The following is a 19,022-nucleotide window of genomic DNA, read 5'->3' as shown; positions in this document are numbered from 1 at the left end:
ACTAGGCGGCTTCAGGATGCCAGCAGCAGCTGTGCTCTCTCTGCCTTTGTTATCCTCAGAAGTGAGGGTATCAGCTAAAATCACCATCCTCTGCAGGTGCCAATATATTCATTTTTGTTGCCCTATACTCAGTTTCAGGCAACTGAGCAATTCCTGACTCATTTCCCTCACCCCTGGTGGGCTATACTCACCATAGCTGCTGTGAGTGGCACTGTGCACAAGCACTCAGAAGCAGAAGTGTCAATAAGCATATTTTGTTGAAAACTGTAGGGAAGCGATGGAAGGGAGTAATGAATATTACATTTCACTTTTCGTTGTGACTATGCGAACATGGTACCTGTTTGTTTTATTTGCACCTGCTGCGGTAGCAGCCTTAAGGGATTTCCCCTTCACACCTGAGACAAGCAAGGAAGAAAAAGAGGAGGAATCGGGATGACATGTTCAATAAGATCCTGCAAGCCAATGCTGCGACAGACCATGAGCAAAAGGTCTGGAGGGTCAACGCAGCAGACAGCCTGGAGAAAGAAAGAGCAGACAGAGAAAGGCCCAGGAGTCCCTGCAGGAAAAGAAGAGTGAGATGCACGGGACATAATGGGGCTTCTCTAGCAGCAAACACAGATAATGCAAACTCTTGTAGAATCTCAGTTCAACAATCATCGGCTCGCCTCCCTTTGCAGTCCATGTAGAACTGCATTAAGGCACCTACCTACACCATTCCACGTGGCATCAGGGGGGCATTAAGAACAACCACGACTTCACATACAGCAACCGTGGCTTTCACAGGTCAGTGTATGTGTAGGTAAAATGTACATGAATATTCTTTCTCCTCATTAAGTTCTGTTCAGTAATATAGTAGTTTTTAATGTATTTACTTTTAAGTTACACAGATTTTATTTTTTGCATTGGTTTTGTTACTGAATAAAATTCTATTATCTGGAAAACAAGTAATCTTTTAGTTCATAACATATGCTGCAGAGTGCCTAGCAGTTCTGAACCCACTTACTAAACTGTGACAATTCACAGGATCAGTTAACAGTGTAATAATCATAAATGTGCAGGAAACACAGGAAAATGAATAGGTGCACTGATAGTGGTACAGTCAGATGTATAAGCACCACACAATTTCTTACGGGCCCCAAAACAACACAGCAAGGTAGAGCGTAGTACACCAGAATGCATTACTGTGGCTTGCTGTTGAAGTGCTCTTTCAAAGCCTTCCTGAACCACCTAGCTCCTCACTTGAGTTCTTCCAATAGTCCTTTTGTCTGGCTGATCAAACTCAGCAGACAGCCACTCCACCTCTGCCCTCCACCCTGACAGCAGCTTTTCCCCTTCGCTTCACAGATATTATGCAGGACACAGTAGGCAGCTATAGCCATTGGGATGTTTTTTCACTGAGATCCAATCTTTGTGAATAAACACCACTAGCGTCCCTTCCATCTACCAAAAATGCAATCAATGTCATTCTGCACCTGCTCAACTGGTAGCTGAATCTTTCCTTGGTGCTGCCAAAGTGGCAGCTGTATGGCTTCATGAGCCAGAGGGTGCAAGGGTGGGTTGGGTTGCCCAGGATCCCTACTGACAGGTAAACAACGACCATAGTAATCTGCTGGTTGGGAAAGGAAGTCCCTGGTTGTAGCTTTCCGAACAGTCCTGTGTTCTTAAATATGCGATTATCCCTAACCAGTCAACACTGATGTCGGTGAAACATCCCCAGTGATCCACCAATGTTTGCATAACCAGAGAAAAGTAGCCCTTTCTGTCTTTCTGTTGATGTACTCTGTGGGGAAGAGGCATGCTATCTATCGCTACACCACACAGTTCAGGAACTCCATTACTGCAAATCCTTCCACTATGTCCTGCACATTGCTGAGAGTCACAGTCCTGCATAGCAGGAGACAATTAATGGTCTTGTACGCTTACATGACAATGGTGGCTTTTACAACTCCAAAATGATTTCCCACTGACCAGTAGCAATCCAACACTGCAAGTTTCTACACTACTATCACCATCTGCTTTTCCACTGTCAATGAAGCTCTCATTCTGGTGTCCCTGTCCTGGAGGGCTGGAGCAAACTTGGCACACAGATCCAGGAATGTGGCTTTCCATATGCAAAAGTTCAGCAGCCAATGCTCATCACCCCAAGCCTGCATTTCTATGCAATCCCAACAGCAGTGTTTGTTTCTCAAGCCCAGAGGAGGAGCTCTATATTGGCAGCGGCTCCGTGACCACCACCGACTTTGAATTGGTCCTCGCTACGTCCCACAGCAATCTGTCATCCAAGAAATCGTCATATTCCACACCGATTTGGTTCTTCTTATGGCTCTGCAAATACCACAGGATTGCACGTCCTATGCGTGCAACGCTTATGACAATAGTGCAGAGCTGTGCAGGCACCATGCTTCTGTCAGAGATGGTGGACAGTGAGAAAGTCTGTGCAGGTCCGTGGGATTTTTTAAAAGGTGCAAAAATTATGGGATACAGATGACATTATGAGATGGAGACAGTTGCATGCTGGGAAGTTGACTCCTTGCTCCCACACACCCCTGTGCGGCACATTTCTGTCCCATCCTGCATTGCCAAAACTTCCCAAAAGACAGTGCCAGTAGCAGGTCAAACATTGGGATACCTATCCACGGTTCACCACACTATGCATCGCCACATGCACTCCTGGTAAGCATGTGCAGCACCAACGCAAGGAGCCAAGTATGCATGCATACAAATGATATACTAAGAGCGGCTTTATGCCGACATAACTTGCGTTGACCAAAGTCGGTAGTGTAGACATGGCTTATATATATGCTTATATAAAGTTATAAATTAACATGTTTTAATGGTTACCAACCAACAAGAATCAACTTTTCTCTAGGAAAATAACTAAAAAGTACAACTGGAAAAAATATTTAAATCAAGATCTCCTCCTTACTAATTTAAGGCACTTTAATCAACCCACCCTGACAAACTCAGCCTTCTTCTTTGTGGTTCGTAGATTTTGAGCTGTGGTCAGGGGCACTAATATCTAAAAAGTTACCTAGTTTATTATCCAGTTGTTTTTCCAGGCCTCACAGTAATGCCTTTAAAAACTTTATTTAAAGATGACCTGCACACAAAAAACAAACAAACAAAAAAAAAAACCTTTTTTACTTTTTAATATGGAAAATTAAGGCTGCAAATATTTTTTTCTTCTACATCCTCTGACAAAAGGTGTTAAAAAAAGCTTGCATTTTAGATTGGAAATTCAGCTCGACTAGGCTGGAAAGATTCTATACTCTTGCTCCTTGTATTAAGATACCTGAAAGCCCCCCTTCTCCACGTCTCCCAGCAAAGAAAGACCAATCTTGACTTTCTTGATATTTATAACGTAAAAGACATAAAAACGTTCAGACTCTTTATATATAATAAAGCAGCAAACAAAAAAAATCAAGCTCACTCAAATCCCCCTACCCCCACAAAAAGCCCAAAGGTCACCTTTAAATAATTAGTTCTACACTAGAGATTTTACCTCTACCAAACTGATTGCCAATTAACTTGAAGTAGTTAACATATTTGTAAAGGCTAGTCTGGACATTCTCCAGATATTTGTTCCAGCCTACAAAGGTTGTAGTTTACCTGAGGGGTTAGTCTGGGTATTTGCTAGGGAACAATAGAAAGTAGCCTTTACAATTAAATTACTTTGAATTAATTGAAAGTCAATTAATTAAAGGTAAATAACTAGTGTTGAGATACTACATACATACTATGATTCCCTGCAAAATACTAAAAAGTAACACACTGGACCCTGTTTGCACCCCAAACGTATTTTCCCACTTCAAACTCAGTTTAATAGTTGATTTCTAAAATTCTCCCATTCCTTCTTACAATTTCTGAAGTAATGAGAAAATACAATTCTTTCATTATAAAGTGCATGTCTACTCTGAATAGTGAGTCTAAAAGTGGCATGTTTTTCTCTCAGTGATGCTACAGCAAATTTGCTCAATTACAAGTATGAAGACTTTTATACACTAACTGGCAACCTCAACCTGGGCTATTCAAATCAAACCTGACTTGACTTCTTTCTGGCTTATCCTTCACCACCAGTAAAATTTCTTATTGAAAATTAATTAACTCGTCTATTAATGTATGAGCCAGATAACAATCCATCTCAGTATTGAGTTTATGAGTATTGGTTCTGTGGTACTAATAATAGTAAAAAGTATTTTTTGATTTCACTAACAAGCAATTAAGAAAGCAGATTTGTTGAGTAAAATGCCATTTTTCTAACCATAATCCTACTTAGTGACAAGAAGAATGTCTTCCTTTGAAGAGAAACAATCAAGGGCAACATTAATCATTAATCCATGCTGATGATGCTCGTTAAAAAAAATAATGCATTAAATTTGTGACTCAACTCCTTCAGGGAGAATTGTATGTCCCCTGCTCTGTTTTACCCGCATTCTGCCATATATTTTATGTTATAGTAGTCTCAGATGATGCGCACATGTTGTTCATTTTAAGAACACTTTCACTGCAGAATTGACAAAATGCAAAGAAGGTACCACTGTGAGATTTCTAAAGACAGCTATAGCACCCAACCCCAGGTTTAAGAATCTGAAGTGCCTTCCAAAATCTGAGAGGGACGAGGTGTGGAGCACGCTTTCAGACGTCTTAAAGAGCAACACTCTGATGCGGAAACTACAGAACCTGAACTACCAAAAAGGAAAATCAATCTTCTGCTGGTGGCAGCTGAGTCAGATAATGAAAACGAACATGGATCAGTCTGCACTGCTTTGGATTATCATCAAGCAGAACCCATTATCAGTATGGACACATATTGGCATGTAAATATCTTGCAACGCCGGCTACAATAGCGCCATGGGAACGCCTGTTCTCACTTTCAGGCGACATTGTAAACAAGAAGCGGGCAGCGTTATCTCCTGCAAATGTAAACAAACTTGTTTGTCTGAGCAATTGGCTGAACAAGAAGTAGGACTGGGTGGCTCTAAAATTTTACATTGTTTTATTTTTGAATGCATTTTTTTGTACATAATTCTAAATTTGTAAATTCAACTTTCATGGTAAAGAGATTGCACTACAGTACTTGTATTAGGTGAATTGAAAATACTATTTCTTTTGTTTTTTTACAGGGCAAATACTTCTAATCAAAAAAGAAAGTGAGCACTGCACATTTTGTATTCTGTGTTGTAATTGAAATCAATATATTTGAAAATGTAGAAAACATCCAAAATATTTAAATAAATGATATTCTATTACTGTTTAACAGGGCGATTAATTTTTTTTCATTGCTTGACAGCCCTATATCTAACATGACATATGCTCCCACCTCAATTTGAGAGCTGGGAAAACCTTAGCTCAGATATTAAGGCTATTGTGATGCTACTAAACCAACTTTGTTTTTTTTAGCAAAAACTGGGAAGTCAAATACCAGTATTTCCAATGTAAGAACAACCATAACAGCCCCCAAACAATAGTGAAATGGTTTTATATGTCATACAAAATCAATAAAGGGCACAAAGACTTTTATCCTTATCAAACAAGATGAGGAGAAAAGGGAGGTATGATTCTAAGGAGTAGGAATACATGTCAAGATTTTTTTAAAGTAACCTAAAACTCAATTCTATCACACATAAGACAAAGATGCGCTTTTAAAATAACTTTCCAGCTTCCAGCACTGTGAAGTCCTGGGGGGTGAGGGGGGCTTAAAACAAATGGAGTAAGTAAGTCAATTATACTATTGATGGGTGCCAAATTAGATGGCTTGATCCAGGAGAGTCAGTGTCTTGAAAAGCTGCATGGATAAAGTTGAGCAGGCTTCAGTACAATTAGATGGCACTGTGAAAGAGCAGGCATAACATCTAATCATGCTGGTATCATCTGTGATTTAAAAAACAAAAAAAAAACAGAGCCCTGTCATTTCAAGCCCACATCTTACATGACAAGGTGTGTAGCTATAACCTATGGGCAAATTTTTCCAAAGCAGGTGACAAAAGCTCAGCAGCTCAAAAATCAGGCCATTTACATAATGAGTGCCTAAATATGGATTTAGTTGCCTATCTTTAAGGACCAACATTTGAAAATTTTAGCTTGTGCTCTGTGGGCTTCCTGGCAGGTAAAACCAAAACCAAACCTTATCTCCTTTTTAAATATAATATTATAAAAAATTCTTGGCTGTACCTGCGCCAAGGTTGGTAGGGTCAAAATCTTTGTAACACCAGTTGTTGATGCAGTCCAGGTAATTGTTCTTACAGGAGTATCTCTCAAGTATTATTTAAAAAAAAATCAAAATTGAAGATCAAGGTCAACTGTTTGTTGTGCTGCTTTCAAGAACAGTAACTCCTCACTTAAAAAGAACCTGTTCTTTTTGCGAATACAGACTAACACGGCTGCTACTCTGAATTCCTCACTTAAAGTCATCCTGGTTAACGTTGTTACGTTGCTGATCAATTAGGGAACATGCTCGTTTAAAGCTGTGCAATGCTCCCTTCTAACGTCATTTGGGAGCCACCTGCTTCATCCACTGTTTGCAGGAGGAGCAGCCCGTTGCAGCTAGTTGGTGGGGGCTTGGAACCAGGATGGACTGGCAGCCCCCCCCCCCCATCAGCTTCCCGCTCCCCTAAGTTCCCTGTGCAGCAGCTGCCCAGCAGGCTATCAATTGCTGGCAGTTCAGCTGCCCCTCCCCCCACTGCCATGTGCTGCTCCTGCCCTCTGCCCTGGAGCTGCTCCCCAAAACTCCTGCTTGCTGGGCGGGGAGGAGTGGGGGAGGTGAAGGGAGGAAGAGGGGGCTGTTAGGGTGCTCCCTCCCCCCTGTTCCTGCACCCCGCTTACCCCATCCTCCAATATCCCACCCTCTGACTCCTCCACCTCAACCAAGCTTCACAATCATCATCACTGTGTACCAGTATCAAATTGTTTGTTTAAAACACACACACACACATATATATATATATATATATATAAATAAATATATATAAAAAAACCACATACACAGTATATCTATATAATATAGTCTTTTGTCTGGTGAAAAAAAATTTCCCTGGAACCTAACCCCCTCATTTACATTAATTCTTATGGGGAAATTGGATTCGCTTAACATCGTTTTGCTTAAAGTCTCATTTTTCAGGAACATAACTACAACGTTAAGTGAGGAGTTACTGTACCTAAGAAACCAATGTATTGATATAATGAAAAGGGGGAAAGGTTTATTAAAGAAAACTTCACTTCAAGATTCTAAGTGCTATATTAGTTATGAATGTATGGAAAACTATGAATGAATACCTTGACCACATCCTTTTAAAAATGGCACGCTTGAGAAGCCCTATTTTTCCCCACAGAAGGGCAAGGAGCCCACTCAGGTAGTCATCCTGAGCTATATGTGACTATATTTAAATGTTCTGACTCCAGTAATAGCATGTGCTCTGTGCTGTACAAAAAGAGAAGTTTTGTATACACACACACACGCACACAAAACAGCAGCTTACTTTCTCTTCCCTGACTTGGGAGAGTGAAAAAAAAGCCATACCTCCCAACCTAGAAAGATTTCAAGAGCTGAAAATGTGACTTGCACTTTTAAAATCAGATGACAGCTCCAAAGCAGGCAATTTTGTTTGTTACACCATGTTATAAATTACCACTAGGAACTGGTATAGAAGAAAAAAATTACTACTTCCATTAGTATAAAGCAAATATTGAACTACACAGATTTTTTCAGCAAGTGGTTTGAGGAACACTTGAGTGAAGAAAAATCATGCAGTATGCCTGAATCAAGGGGCAGGGGGATCTTTTTTATAGTCAGACAGCTAACTCCCCCCCACAAATATTTATATTCTAGTAGCCTCCTTATGAAACATTTTCATGCACTTAACCAATTGGTTCTTTATCTTTCCCCTCCACAAAGCAAAACTGAGTGCAAGAAAAATTTTAAGTTAGGATAACAGGTACAAAATCTGGTCCTTGATTATCAGAGCTGAGAGAGACTAGAAGCAGGTTCATGCACTTCTAACAGGGACACCAAACAAAACTGTTGTTTCATAAACTTACTAGAACTTTCACCACTAGAGATCTTGAATGAATATATTAACTACTTTTCCTCACAAAGAAAAACCGATAATAGTCCAAGTAAGCATTTCAGTGTTACCCTGAAGTAGAAGAAGCGGATTTATGGCCATTTGTGAACTGTACTTAATTTTTTCTTCCTAGCTATTGATTAGGAGGCTATTATAGTCCAACTCCTGCTCCATTTCTTCTCAGAACGGAACATTTACAGTTTTAACAAAATAGCTTTAGAGACAAGGTGGGTGAAGTAATCTTTTACAGGATCAACTTCTGTTGGTCAGAGAGACAAGCTTTCGAGCTACACAGAGCTCTTCTTCAGGTCTGGTTCTTCCAAGCTTTTCCTCCCCAAGACAAACATAACTTCAATATCACCTGCGACTGGGTATAAAAGTCAGTGGTTTCCAAACAGGAGTTCACAGACTACCAGAGAGTTGGCTGAACATATGGTGCAATCCCTCCTCATACTGCATTAAAAGAAACTAAAATACATTTCTCCCCAATATTGCTTTTTCACATAAGAAACTGATATAGTTGCCAAAACAGTTTAATTTAATTGCCAGTGGAAGAAGGCTTGGTCCATTCAATCATAAATGGAAGGAGAGTTGGTCCCCAAGTATCTCTATTAAGTTGTGGTATACAGTAGAACTTCATGGTTAAACACCAGAGTTACGAACTGACCGGTCAAAAACACACCTCATTTGGAACTGGAAGTAAGCTACCAGGCATCAGCAAAGAAGAAAAGAAAAGAAAAGAAAATACAGCACAGTACTGTGTTAAATGTAAACTACTAAAAAAATAAAGGGAAAGTTTAAAAAAAGATTTGACAAGGTAAGGAAACTTTCTGTGCTTGTTTCATTTAAATTAAGATGGTTAAAAGCAGCATTTTTCTTCTGCATAGTAAAATTTCAAAGCTGTAGGAAGTCAATGTTCAGTTGTAAGCTACTGCACATCTTACTGTTAAGATGATATTATTTTTCTCTTAAGGCAGGGTATTGGAGATTCAAGTCGTCAAAGTCCAAAATTTAATTTTGTTTTAATGATGCCTCTTTAACTAACAGAAGTTAATGTTTATGGGATCAGACTGGATGATCCCAAAAGTCTCTTACAATCATACTATTTGGGTTCCCCTTGCATCACGGCTGGTGCCATGAATGAAGAGTCTAATATCAAAACCAGAGAACTACTTCTTACACTGTATGGTTTTATTACAGATTTAAGACTCTCAACACAATTATAAAGACAGCATGAGGATATTAATCCTTTACAGTACTATATTCTAATGATACTTCCAACACAGAGCAGAAAAAAAGAAACCCTACTCTATAGTAAGCCATTCCAAATGCTATTAATGCTGTGGTTCTTGACCAGTCAAACCTGAGGGTAATCAACTTCTTTTCTGGTCTGCTTGCAAACCTGAATTGTTGATTCACTGGTACATGACTCCTTGATCTAGCAACGTGGAGTCATAATGAAAATAACATCAGATTCCCCCTCCAGTCTTTCATTTTAAAGCCTCAAATTCTTCTCTCTAATTCCCCCCCACCCACCCCATGCCTATATTTGGTTCATAATTAAACATGAAGGTTTACAGTATTTATTATTTCTTCCACTCTTGGAACTATTACTTTGCCCTCCACTCAGAATTTCCCTTAAATCTTCAGCAACAGACTTTGCTATATGCACCTATTATGCTTATAACCACATAGCAAGAGAGAGATTACACATTGTCTAGTTCTCCTAACAGGTGCTTTTCTTTTTTCATGATATGCAACATCTAACTAGAATAAGAGATAATGAGAACTCTTAGCTATGTTGGGCCATTTTCCTGGAAAATGGAGGTATTAGCAATCATTTGCTGTTATGGCACATCGTAGTAACAGTATTTTAAACACAGTTTAGGAAATTCCTTCACTCCAAAAGTTATGCTACAGTGGTTTGTTAGCGACGTATATAATTAGCACTTATTCAATTGTCTTGCAACTTTTTACATTTACAACATGTGAACCTTCTAAAGTCCCCCAATAGAAAGGAAAAGGTCCAATATACTGCTGAATTCTCTCTCACTCTTAGGTCTCACATTTGAATAGACTCTAGAATGGCAGAGTGCCACAAAGAAATACTTAACACATTACATCCAATTATCTCAAACCTGTTCAGAAATCTTAATCCTTGAACATGTCTATGTGGTAGGCAAGTATTACTCTCCATTTTACAGATGAGAAAACGGAGGCACAGAGAAGTAACTCACCCATGGCTCCCACAGCAATTCAAGGGCTTGCCTGCACAGAGAAATTAATTTTACTGGCAGAACTATCCCCGCATAGACATTTATTCCAGAATAAGATTGTCCACATGGTGAGTTAAACCACAAAAACTACAGCCGTACAATTATACTAGTACAGGTCTGCCAGTAAATTTTCCCATGTAGACAAGTCCTAAATGAGTGCTCAGAATAAAACCCAGTAACTTGAATATCTCTACTCGAAACATTAGAAAAAATTCCCTCATATGAGAAAGTGCCATGGGGACCTTAATGTTCATGTAGGTCAGAAGGAATTGTTTAAAAGAATCTTCTATAAAATAAAATCCTTATTAACCCTAGAAAAATCAAAATTCTACAATTCTTGAAAAGAACTCAATACATCTCCCTTTGAAGGGCAAAGGAGAGAGGATTAAAATCTGTGGCTCTAAATGCATCAAACCTATTTAGATCCTAAAACATCCCTCGTTAGCCACTAAGAAGCAAAATAAATTCAATGTTTATAAGCAGCTAATGCCTTTATCAAAACTATACTAAGTTTTCAGTATACAGAGAATTTTGGGTTCAGTCATTTGAGAAGGCTTGCTCTCTCAGTACTACTACCCACATTTATTTGACCATACCGGTCTCCATCCTGACCCCCGAAATTGCTATATTTTCCTTGGAGAACCCAAGAGCACCTCATTAGATGTACATTTTATTCACACTTGAGAACCACAGGTTTGAGTATCACTGCTCTAGAGCAGAGGTTCCCAAATTTTTTTGCTGAGCAAGCCTTAGGAGCTTCATGTCCCATGCGTGCCCCCAGCTCAAGTGAGCGTGACAAGAACTTTACCGTTAAGCAGGTGGTCCTGGAGAGTGAGCCCACCCTAAAGACCTGAAGAACCAGGTTCTCTCATTTTATTTCATTTTTTAACACAGGGCTCTACCCAACAGCAGTCAGATCCTTGCACCCCACTGAACCTTGCTGTGCTGCTCACGAAGAAAGGTTCACCAACACCTCTACTCCAGAGGCATGTTTTGTAATCCAGTTCCATAGCCTCACCAGAGAGTATAAGTTGCAAATATACTTTGTATTTTTGGTACCCTGCCTTCATAGGAGAATCTATAGAAATAAAAAATATAGTCTGATTCAATGATTATGTAATGAACACACAGTTAGAACAGAAAGTAGGATTTTATTTAATGCTGACCAGGTTAAGATGAAAATACCTTAATATATTTAAGCTCTCATTGAGTTCATCTTACATACAAAATAAAAAACTGATAGTCTTAAACCTAGAACTAACCTTATCTCCTGCTATTTTGAAATACACATCTACCTCGATATAACACTAATTTGGATATAACGCGGTAAAGCAGTGCTCCGGGGGCGGAGGGTGTGTGCGCGCACTCCGGTGGATCAAAGCAAGTTCAATATAACGCGGTTTCACCTATAACGCGGTAAGATTTTTTGGCTCCCGACGACAGCATTATATCGAGGCAGAGATGTATACTATATATGGCAACAGGAATCTCAAAGTTTTACGTTACTGTGCACTTTACTCTTGTCAAAGTTAATCAAAGTAAAATCTATAACTGTCTGACAAAAACAAAGAGGTGAAATCTGTCCTTGAAATGTTTAAAGATATGCATGTTTTCCACTGGAGTTTTAAACCAAGATCCAATTACCACACACAATTCAGTTCTTACATTACTTCAAAATAGCTTGAACAAATTACAAAAAAAGACAAAAATGAGTAACCTCATGAGCACAATTATGACAGTGTTTAATGTTTTATATTGTAAGTTTTCCCTTTGTTCTGAAGTACTAAAACCCACACACTTTGCAACGTTTTCCAACTCCAGTGAAAACACACCCAATCCAAAATGCTAACAGCAGCCTATGCTTCAGGCACGGTTCTTTTCATCCTCCTCCTACCAAAAACCAAAGTACTTTTGGCAATTACAGGATAATGGTTCTTAAACTTCCAAAAGACAAGAGTACACTATTATCTAATAACAGTTCGATTGTTTTTCAACTAAGCTGGCATGTGACAGAAAAATCAACCTTCTAATAGGAGCCTTGCTTTAACCGTACCTGAACCATGTAGAGATTCTAGACCTACAGAATATTGAGATCCATTGTTGTAAATGTACTGCTCTTGCACTACATAATACCTTTCATTTAGATAGAGTCCAAAGTCTTTATTTATGTTTTTACAATTAGTGAAGTTCATAAATGCAAGAGAATTTGTATGCATTGTTAGGCTATGTCTACACTATGCCACTTTAGACTGTGCTGCTACAGCCATGCTATTAAGAAGCCACAGTGTAGCTGCTGTTTGTTGACAGGAGAGAGTTCTCCTGCTGACAAAATCTTCCACCCCCAAGGAGCGGCATTAGCTTTGTCAGCAGGAGCTCTCCCACCACTGTTCACATTGGCACTTGTCAGCAAAACTTTTGTCTTTTGGTGTGTGTGTGTGTGTGTTTTAACACAACTGAATGACAAAAGTTGTGTCTTTCACTTGTCAGTGTAGATAAAGCCTTAATGCCACATAGCTAAAATTTAAAAATCAAGAAACACAAACTTTAAGGTTTCTACAGCAATGTTAACATTTTCATGTTGCACAAAGAATATTCAAGTCATTTCCTGATTTTTTTTTTTTTATTTGAACTGTACAACATTAGACCTGTATTAGCACAGGAAAACTAAAGAACATCCTTGTATTGTAAAAGAAATAAGAGAAATTATATGGGTAGGCAGCTTCCCAGAGGCATAGCTATGTTTCTGATAAGTACACTACAATTGACTGCGAAGCACACACTCCTTTAACTGCACTAATCTGCATTTCAAGGAGTGTTCATTTAATAAATACATTAGTGTGGTGCTTACATGAACTGCACAAATGCTTCTATGAAAGCAAGAAGGAAGCAGATATAATTTAGATAATTTTTTCACATCTTAGCACATTCCCTACCAGACGGAAAGGGTTCAAACAGCAGTCTGCGAACTTCCCACTGTCCAGGGGAATGGCAGCAGACCCCCCCCCCTGCAAAGAGGCTAACTTTATTGTTTAGAGAGCAGCTAAGTAGCAGCTTGAGGGCTGACCTCCAAGTCCTTGTCTATACAGGCAAAAGACGTGTATGTTTTTCAATAGCATTAATTTAACTCAAGTGAAAGTTCCCTTACTTGAATGAACACACACACACACACACACTCACTCTCCATCCCCTCAAAACCTGCCTAGATATGGTCCAATCTATCTATTTCAAATTTCCAGGATCTAGTAGCACCAGTGCATTCTGAGCACAAAACCAAGGGGAAATTTGAACTGAATGCCTGGCTGAATTACATGTTCAAATAAAATAAGAATTTTATGAAAAGTATGCATATTTCTTGAGTTGTGAATCCTTCCTGTAATACCTACCTCTAGATTTAATGTTTTATACAAGCAATTTGTAAACAGATATAAACTTTTCTAAATCAAAATCAGTTTTCCAAATTTGTTGTTGAGATGTCCTTTTCAACATCTGGTTAGACCATTTTAAAATGGGAACCTGTCATTTCCCAGTCTCTCAATTCAGATGTGACTAAAGAAATTCACAAACATTGCTCCTTTTTCATTTAAACATCTTTTTTCCCCAGGAAGTTATTAATGTGGGAACACTATGTTTAAACAATTTTATAACCTTAACCTCAGCATCCTCTACCATGTTTTGTCTATCAGGGTGTCAGTGTTGTGATCTACCCATTAAATCCTAACCTACAAAAATTGAAAACCCTATCTTAAGCAAAGTTTTGACCTCAAAATGGGAGAAGTATCAGAGACTCCATGAAATCCACTAGGAACTTTGCTATTGATTTTATGGGGAAGGAGCTGACACAGTCGACTGTGATGGGTGACAGTAAAAACTCTAAAGGTAGGTTTCAGAGTAGCAGCCAGTAGATACCACTGAGTAAAACAAGAAAGTATCTGGGAGAGGGAAAAAACACCCTCTTCTGAGCAGTTTAGTGCAGGAAATTAACATGTCACAGCCACATATAAAGGAAATATTAAAGTATATTGCTAAATAGTAACAATATTGTACATGAAAAATCCAGAAGTTCCAAGACACATTTGATTTGTGGAAATAAAACTCTCACATCAGCAAAATCTTCATTTCCAAAGGAGCTCAAGTTCTTCATGATCCTGTGTTCTTTAGCTAGTTAGCATGTCCTCTATACTATTCATCTCCCACCCCATCGCAACCAAATTGCAGTAAGACCTACCCAGAGACTTCCTCCTCCTCAAATTCAGGAACGACCCCTTAAAACAAACAAACAAAACCCTCCACATTCCAGGCACAGACTTTAAGAAACTTTTCCTTCATCCGAGGCAAAACAACTCTCTCCCGCATAAAGAGCTCAACACAGACCCTCCCATCATCCTTCCTCCTCTCCGACCCCCGCCCCACTCATTTTCCTCAACTAATTAATTCTTTAACGGCACAAATCGCCTCGCATAGTTAAGAGAAATCCCTCATGCACCAAGTCCCAAGCAGAGCCACGAGCCAGCTCCCCCACGCCCCCCAATCCTGGTATGAGCAGACCCCTTCCTTTCCAATCCTCCTCAGTCAGGCTACTACGGATCCTCTGCATCCGGCCAGGCTATTCCTCATAGCGGCTCCCGCCTCCCACCCAAGCCCAGCCAGGCCCTCCGTCCTTTCCTTCCCAACCTCCCGCCTGCTCCTGGTCTCCAGAGCCATGAAGGGCCCCAGGCCGATCCAGAACCTTGGCCCCAGCCTACTCCTCCCAGCCAGCGCCCCGCAGAAAGCGCCCCCACCCCAAGTTCCCCCGTCTCTGCCGCCACAGCCCCCTCCCCCAGGCTGGCGGAGCCCCTTCGGTCCTCCGCGGCGCGTGTGGGGGACTACGACAAAACCAGGCCTTGGGGGCCGGGAGCGGGGAGGAGGCGGCTCCGTTTCACTCACGCTCTCGTGGTCCCACCGCACGTTGCTGCGCTTCTCATCGGGGGCCAGGTTCCTGTCCCGGCCCATGAGCTCGTCGAGGAGCTGGGCGGCCGATATCATCGTGTCCTGATGCCCGAGTGGCCCCTTGCCAAGCACCACCGCCTTCACCCCCCCGCTCCTTCCCCGACCGACCACTCGCTCGGGCTGCCGCCGGAGTGACAGAGACAAAATGGCGGCGGCGGCGCCGCGCCTAGCTCTTCCCACAATGCAACGCGCGCCGCCCGCGTTCTTGCTAACAGCCTATGGGGCCTGTCAGGGCTTGGGCCTCTCAGGCACTTAGGCCTCAACCCCGGCCTTGCTCGCTAGCGCGCGGTGCTGCCTTTGTGATGAGGGCCTCGCTGAGGTGTCTCTCTCCCATGCACCCCGATGCTGAGGGAGGAGGCTGGCAGTAAAAGTGCCTCTCTCTGAGACAGGCCGCGACGTCAGCCATCCCGCTATGGAAAGACACCTCCTCCGCCGTGCAGGCCGGGGCTTTGCGGGGAGAGGGAGGTGCGCTCCAACAGCAAGCTCCTCATAGAGGTTGTTTGTAACCTTGGTGGAGCTAGTCAATGCCAAGCCTTCATCCCCCAACTGGGAGCGGCTTACCTCAGCTACCTGCATGGAGGTACCACTGCCCCGTGCCATGTCTCCACTAGGAACTTACATCACCATAGTTACGTCACTCAGGGGTGTGAAAATCCACACCCCAGAGAGGCAGCTGTACCAACCTAACCGCTGTGTAGACAGCACTAGGTTGACCGCGTTGACCTACCTACCACCTCTTGAGTCTGGTCTACACTACAGACTTACATCAGCATAAGTACATCACTCAGGGGTAAGAAAAGTCCAAACCATGAGCGACATAGTTATACTGTCCTAATCCCCGGTTTAAACAGTGCTATGTCAGCGAGAGAGCTTGTCCCGTCAACATCGCTATCGCCTCTCGGGGAGATGGATTTACTACACTGACAGGAGAGCTCTCTCCCATCGGCATAGAGTGTCTTCATTAAAGCGCTACTGTGGTGCAGCTGTGCCAATGCAGCATTATAAGATCTGGTCCACACTAACCCCCCCACTTCGAAGTAAGGTACGCAAATTCAGCTACGTTAATAACGTAGCTGAATTCGAAGTACCTTAGTTCGAACTTACCGCGGGTCCAGACGCGGCAGGAAGGCTCCCCTGTCGATGCCGTGTACTCCTCTCGCCGAGCTGGAGTACCAGCGTTGACGGCGAGCACTTCCGGGATCGATCCCAGAAGATCGATTGCTTACCGCCGGGCCCAGAGGTAAGTGTAGACCTACCCTAAGTGTAGACCTGCTCTCAGCGAGGTGAATTACCTATGGTGATGGGAGAACTCCTCCAATCGGCATAGGTAGGTCTGTACTTAAACGCTCCAGCAGTGGTGCAACTGCACTGCTGTAGCATTTTAAGTGTAGACATACCCTCACTCCAGTTAACTGTCTTGCTGTCAAGTCACAGGTGGTTTTGCAGAAAAGGCACAGTCATGCTGTTGAGAGACATTGTGGCACCACCGCAACACAACTAGGCTTGGCACCTCTGAAGTCACAAAAACAGCTGGATTTGGGAAGGGGAACACAGAACGAGGGGAAGGAGATGGTTCCTGGGAGGGAGTGGGCCCCCCCTGGGCAAGAACAACAGCCACGAGAGTGAGGAATGGGTGTTGGGTTGCTGATGTCATGAGCTCTTTTTTCTGCTCTCAGCAGATTGTTGGTCTGGTAGAAAACAGAAGTTGTGGCTTAAGGGCTCCTGCTGGGGAGTCAGCGGAGCAGCCTGGTGGGAGGAGGAGCAGCATTAGCACCATGGAGGAGGAGGAAGATGCAGCAGCAGCCTGAGAGGTGACTCAGATGACAAAACCCAGGAGGACTTACAGATTTCCTGGGACACTATCTTAAAAAAAGGGATGATCCTGGGAAAACCTGAACAGGTAGCAACCCTAAACAGAACACAGTGGAGAGAGGTGGCACTGCAGAACAATGAGGTGCCATGGCCTCATGAGAGGCCACAGTGACATGGCACAGCATTGAGAGATGTCACTGACTTCAGATACCATTGTGTCTTAGACACATCCATCCCTATGATGTTGATTATTTATAATTATTACATTGATTATTGAGCATCAATAATATGTTAATCGCTGCATCAACACATCTGTCCTGATCAATGGTTAAAATAGATTAAATCAGGAGGGAGGTGCTTTCATCACCACAACCAAGGAGGAAGGGGGAAGATATGGAGGGAGTGCTATGTACAAAAATCAGGGGGAAGAAAAGATGCTCCTCTCTAGTTTTAGGAAAGGAGAGGGAGTTGTGTTGTCCTCCACTTCTTCTTTCTTTAACCCCTGGTCCTGACCCTGCCCTCAGAGCCACATTAATGCTGCCTTGTCGAATAGGAGAATTGGGGCCGTAGTGGCTTTGGAAAAACTCACAAGTAAGTTTACTCATGTAAACTGTCTCATTGATTACAGAGGCCTGGCATAACTCTACAAATGTTGGACTGTGTCAGGTATTGTATGTCCTAGAGTGCAATAGAAATTTGCTCATATATTTTTAAAATTATTTTTTGTTTTGTTTTGCTTTCAAAATTCCTTTGTAGTGTTTGCCATCCAAACATTGCAGCCTGATGCTAATGCATGAGAACCAAAAAATGACACTAAGAAACAAGTAAAAAATGACTGTAGTCTATTTTAATGTTTCAAGTTGGATGAAGTGCAAAAAGTAAATATATATAATAAATGATGTAATGTGAGATAGAGAGTTACTATTATTTAATTAAATCTAAAATATTGGGTGTGATTCTGCTCTCGTGCTAGTATATGCCAGGAGCACCTCCTCTGAAGTCAGTGTACTTACCGATATAAACTTGATGTAAAATCATAAGAATTAGGTCCATTACTCAAAACAGTGGTAAAAAAAGTTGCTTTTTAAAAATGAGATTTTTATGTGGATTGTGTCTCCATGTTTTGTAAAAAAGGTGGCTCTACTGATTTAATTAATTACTAGTCACATATGTAATTCTCTTTAGAGAATCAGGGCCTCAGTAGACCCCCTGCACTTGCACAAAACCCTACTGAAGTCACTGGAGTGTGTGCAGGCCCAGGGGTCTGTCCTCACAGTTTTCCTTTCAGGATCAGGGCCATAGACGCTTTATTTTTACACTATCAAACATTACAGAAAAAGTTATTTTAAATAGCTCTAAATAATTGTTATAATCATGTAATTACTTACTTGAATAATTCTTACTACTGTTGAGATCCCATTACTTCAGTGAAACTATTTGCATAAGTAAGGATTAGGCCATTAAATCTATACCAGACTATAGAGTGTATTTTAGACTAAGGGCCAGATTCTGGCCCCTAATACAGCCCCTTTGTGCTGCTCCTGGGGCCCAAAATGGCCTTAAATGTGCTCTAGCTCAGCGTAGCTGTTATGAATTTTCCCAGCATGGAGGACTCCCCAGATGCCATGATACAGCTGGTGCAGGTCAGCTGGACCTGAAGATGGAGTCCTAAGTGTATATTTTAACTTGTGTTCTATAAGAAGATAGTTGTGAAATAGTTTTCAGAGTAGCAGCCGTGTTAGTCTGTATCCGCAAAAAGAACAGGAGTACTTGTGGCACCTTAGAGACTAACAAATTTATTTGAGCCTAAGCTTTTGTGGGCTACAGCCCACTTCATCGGATGCATGTGAAATAGTGTTTTTCTCTCCCATCTCTCTCATTATTTGAC

General features: G+C 41.5%; 1 protein-coding gene across 3 annotated transcripts in view; it reads right to left on the bottom strand.

The window, feature by feature from the left end:
* Window positions 1-15,465, bottom strand: part of LUC7L3 (LUC7 like 3 pre-mRNA splicing factor) — a 41,969-nt gene extending 26,504 nt beyond the window's left edge. For 2 of the 3 annotated variants that reach the window (XM_034789646.1, XM_034789648.1), the window contains exon 1: window positions 15,260-15,465. In XM_034789646.1, the coding sequence (XP_034645537.1) occupies window positions 15,260-15,358 (99 nt within the window). In that variant the 5' untranslated portion in view covers window positions 15,359-15,465. The remainder of the gene's footprint in view (window positions 1-15,259) is intronic. The other variant, XM_034789649.1, reaches the window with a different exon arrangement.
* Between the last annotated feature and the right edge of the window lie 3,557 nt (window positions 15,466-19,022).

This window comes from Trachemys scripta, chromosome 14 (genome assembly GCF_013100865.1).
Source record: "Trachemys scripta elegans isolate TJP31775 chromosome 14, CAS_Tse_1.0, whole genome shotgun sequence".
Classification (NCBI taxonomy): domain Eukaryota; kingdom Metazoa; phylum Chordata; order Testudines; family Emydidae; genus Trachemys; species Trachemys scripta.
Note: the sequence above shows the minus strand (reverse complement) of the source record. Positions and strands in the feature narration are given on the sequence as shown.